Here is a 4719-nt window from a genome sequence, read left to right as displayed (position 1 = left end):
ACCTAACTACACTCTTTAAAGTAAAATACTCAGTTCAGTAGCCTAAATACGCACTTAAAAGTAAAATACTTAGTTTAGTAGCCTAAATAGACATTTGAAAATAAAATACATTTTCAGTGACCTAACTACACTCTTTAAAGTAAAATACTCAGTTCAGTAGCCTAAATAGACACTTCAAAGTAAAATACTTAGTTCAGTAGCCTAAATAGACATTTGAAAATAAAATACATTGTTCAGTGACCTAACTACACTCTTTAAAGTAAAATACTCTGTTCAGTAACCTAAATTCCCACTTAAAAGTAAAATACTTATTTCAGTGACATAAACACACATTTAAAAGTAAAATAGTTAGTTCGATTACCTAAATACAACACTTGAAGTTAAAATCCTTACACTGAAGGGCCAACTATGCTTGAAAGTAGTCTACTTTGTTAAATAACCCGAATAAGCACTTGAAATTAAATACTTAGTATAGAGACCTGAATACTACATTCAAAAGTAAAATAATTAGTTCAGTGAACTGAATAGTACACTTGAAAGTAAAATACTCATATTGTCATAAACGTCGGAACCAGTTAGCACGTGCCTCAGTAATTAAATTGAGCCCCCCTAATATATTGTTGACAAGAATTTTGTATTAACTACTTCTCTGTGCAGTCGGCATGTATAAAACACATTTTGAAAGACTTGCTATATTACAAATATGGAAGATGAAGGAAACGTGTAAAAATACGATTTTGTTGTAAACAGCAAACAATTTAATTTGTGCTTTGTTATTGTATGAAATTGCTAATTAATATCTTAAAACGTTTTTGTTTCACTCTAAGGTAATTTATATTAATTTACGACGTCTCCCCCCTCCCCACCAATGTTTTGTACGTTCCGACGTGTCTGCTTGACGTAACAACTACAGCTGTAACCAAAATATTTAATTTAATGACCTGAAAACTGTGCTTGACAATAAAACATTTGGTTCAATAACTTGAATAATGTACTTGCAAGGAAATTGTAATTTAAAATCGTGAACGTTACATTTGCAAGTAAATTTCTAATTTCTTTGACATGAATATACACTTACAAGTAAATACTTAGTTTGATGACGTGACTATACACTTACAAGTAAAATTCTTATCTCTTTAACGTGACAAGTATACTTGGAAGTAAAGTATATATCAAACTAAGTATTTTACTTGCTAATGCACTATTCATATCATTGAACTGACGTGACTTTATATTTAGAAGTAAAATATTTATTTTAGTAAAGATATGTGATTTTTCAGAAGTATTTTCATTCTTACATCATTTACATGGTAAAATGAAATATACAAGAAATTTCGAAAAGTGTTTACCAAGTTACCAAAAAAAAATTTAAGAATAAAAATTTTATAATATAATTTTTAGATAATTAAAGATATATTTAATGAAATAATATCTCTACATTTTCCTATTTTGTATATGTTTGATAAGGAGTGTAGCCAAAGGCATAAAAGAAAGCTTAACATTTTTACGGAGAAAAGAAATTAATCACGAAAATTGGAAATCTTTCAGAAAAATCTGCACTTAAATCCTTACAGTGCCTTTTGCTCTAATTGCATTTCTTTGTCTTCTGTTTTAGTCCACCATAAGAGATCAGTTTCCTTATTTTCGACGTTTACAGTAGCAAAAAATAATGTTTTGACCTCTAACCGTTTTGGCCATTGGGAGTTTAACATAATACTTTTCACAGATAATGATGACATTTCGAAAGACATTTCTTATTATCGAGCTAGAAATGTCTGCTTATCTGGCTAAACAAAACAAACTGGTTAAAATAGAATACAAATATTTATCAAACATTTCATATGTGTTTATATTTCTGGTAGCATTATTGAATTCTATGTGAGCAAGGAGAATGCAACATTGCAACCGTTATAACGTTTAGTAACAAAAAAGTATTAACAGCATGTGTATATACGTGTGTGTATACAATAACATACTTTGTAACGTTCGTCGTCTCCGAGAAAAAACACAACAAAATGATAATTAATTAATGAAACGATTTACTTCAAAAGATATATTTTTCTTCTTCATGTTGAACAACTGGATTGAAAAATATTTTAAGTTTCAATTAAAGAAACGAGTCACTTCGGAAGATAGACCTGTCTTCTTCATGTTGAACAACTGGATTGAAACATATTTTAAATTTCAATTAAAGAAACGAGTCAATTCAGAAGATAGACCTGTCTTCTTCATGTTGAACAACTGGATTGAAACATATTGTAAATTTCAATTAAAGAAACGAGTCAGTTCAGAAGATAGACCTGTCTTCTTCATGTTAAACAACTGGATTGAAACATATGATACGTTGTAATTAAAGAAACGAGTCAATTCACAAGATAGACCTGTCTTCTTCATGTTGAACAACTGTATTGAAACATATGATACGTTGTAATTAAAGAAACGAGTCAATTCGGAAGACAGACCTGTTTTATGCAGGTTTGAATAGTTAACAGTCATATTGATACAATAGAGATTAAATGGATGAGTAGTACGTGCTATCATCCTTCCCCTCCTCCTCTTTTCCTCTTTTTGAGATAACATAATACGTTATAATTATACGATAATTATATAGCTTTAATAGCTGTTGACATATTTATTAAATTCATATAATTTTAAACATGCTGGATCTCGTAAGCTCTACTAAGATGGAAACTCGAGAGAGCAGTGTTTTGATTAACAAGTAATGACAATGTCATTTACATGTACATGAAACATACATTTTACTATCAGTTAACAAACTAAAAAAACATCTTATCTTTTCACTGTTGTATTCAAATGTTTTTTATCAAAAAACTAAACGCATGAAAAACCTTGGAGATATTTGGCATTAGGGACAATGTTCTTAACTACAGAATATGAGAATACCAACTCATTCTTACAGTGCACGTGAAGAACCACCCGTCTACTAATAGAAGGTTGTACTCCATTGGAAGCGATACACAGGTAAGCACCCATGTGTAGTCTACTGACCTTGGTCACCTTTAAACTTTCCCCCGTGTGCGAGATGTCTGAAAAAAACACGGTAAATCGTTTAACATGTCTGAAAAAAGCATGGTAATCATGCAACATGTCTGAAAAAACAATGGTAAATCGTTGAAAATGTCTGAAAAAAGCATGGTAATCATGCAACATGTCTGAAAAAAAGCATGGTAAATCGTTGAACATGTCTGAAAAAATCGTGGTAAATCGTTGAACATGTCTGAAAAAAGCATGGTAATCATTAAACTCAAAGAGCTATGCTGCCATTCAACAAATTTCAACCTTAATCTACTTCTACAAGCTGGTGAACTCTGGCTTTTATATAGAAGATTCAGATCAAACAAAGTGCCCACTCTAGCTTTCCTGAAATAGAATGAACATTATTAGAATATAGCTTCCGTTGTGGTTCATTTCTTAATGTAAGAAAGGCTTTTTCCTGTTGTCCTGGTTTAATCACTTCATTTTTATATGCATATGTTCTTGTATATTTCCATGAGACTTACTTATGAAAAAAAAAAAAACCTGCCAAATGATTAGTGACAACAGCCAGTAATAAGCAAAACAAATAGCCAGAATAGCCAGAAAAACAAAGATATATTATTATTCATTGTAACCAGAAATGAGCTAAAAGCAAATGAGTAATCACCAAAGCAAGGAAAAATTAAACAAATAGTCATACTGTGTTTAACAGTTAGAAAAGTTATTGACAAAAACACAATAAGTGGAACAAACTATCAGAGAAGACCAATTTCGACATATTCGTGCGTTCTCTGCATTATCACGTTATCTTCTGGCAGGAAAATTTTCCTTTAAAGATATAGATGGTCAGAAAATTGCTTAGTCTGAAGTAACTTTGGGAGGTGTTGAAGTTAAGTAAGCTTTTGATAAAGCAGTTTTCAACAATTCTTACTTTTCATGGCCAGGTGGTTAGGGCGCTCGACTCCCAACCTGAGGGTCGCGGGTTCGAACCTCCGTCACACCAAACATGCCCGCCCCTTTCAGCCGTGGGGGCGTTAAAAATGTGGCGGTCAATCCCACTATTCGTTGGTAAAAGAGTAGCCCAAGAGTTGGCAGTGGGTGGTGATGACTAGCTGCCTTCCCTCTAGTCTTACACTGCCAAATTAGGGACGGCTAGCGCAGGTAGCCCTCGTGTAGCTTTGCGCGAAATTAAAAAAAAACAAAAATAAACTTTTCATGTAGTTACCTGTTTGTTTTTTTTATATTGTTGATTTCCAATAAATCTGTGGGGCAGACTTTCTCATGTGAAGAAAAACAGCACTGTTTGTATGCCCATATTTAATGTCTTTATCATATTTAGAAATTTTCTTTTCAACACTTCTTCCAATTTTACGTACATAACCTTTTTCACACGATTAACATGGACGAACTTATAAAGGCTGCCGCTTACTTCGGTCATTTTCAAATGACTTAGGGTATTGTAATCCCATAATTCCTTAGAGACTGACCACAATCCGACCGCTCTCTCTCTCTTCTTTCAACCCCAACCGATCTTCTTTATACTTAATTTTATAAAAACTAGCACAATTTTCTTCGCGGTTTTATGTGCAGGTAACGTACTAGAGGAACTTTCGCAAGGTTTCCGAAAGTGTTCAGTTTCAAGAGTAATTAAACCTAAAATTAAGAGTAACAAATATTTTTATTTCTTGCCTATGAAGTTCATACGTCATGCTGTGTTGTAGC

General features: G+C 32.4%; 1 protein-coding gene across 2 annotated transcripts in view; it reads right to left on the bottom strand.

Annotated features, from left to right (window-relative positions):
- LOC106463822 (lachesin-like) overlaps positions 1 to 4719 on the bottom strand; it is a 77928-nt gene that overhangs the window by 18042 nt on the left and 55167 nt on the right. For both annotated transcript variants that reach the window (XM_022391432.1, XM_022391433.1), the window contains exon 5: positions 2919 to 3047. In XM_022391432.1, coding sequence (XP_022247140.1) covers positions 2919 to 3047 — 129 coding nt within the window. The remainder of the gene's footprint in view (positions 1 to 2918; positions 3048 to 4719) is intronic.

The sequence above is a fragment of the Limulus polyphemus genome, unplaced genomic scaffold, assembly GCF_000517525.1.
Source record: "Limulus polyphemus unplaced genomic scaffold, Limulus_polyphemus-2.1.2 Scaffold1492, whole genome shotgun sequence".
NCBI classification, from domain to species: domain Eukaryota; kingdom Metazoa; phylum Arthropoda; class Merostomata; order Xiphosura; family Limulidae; genus Limulus; species Limulus polyphemus.
The sequence above is the reverse complement of the archived record's forward strand: the minus strand, read 5'-3'. Positions and strand labels throughout refer to the sequence as shown.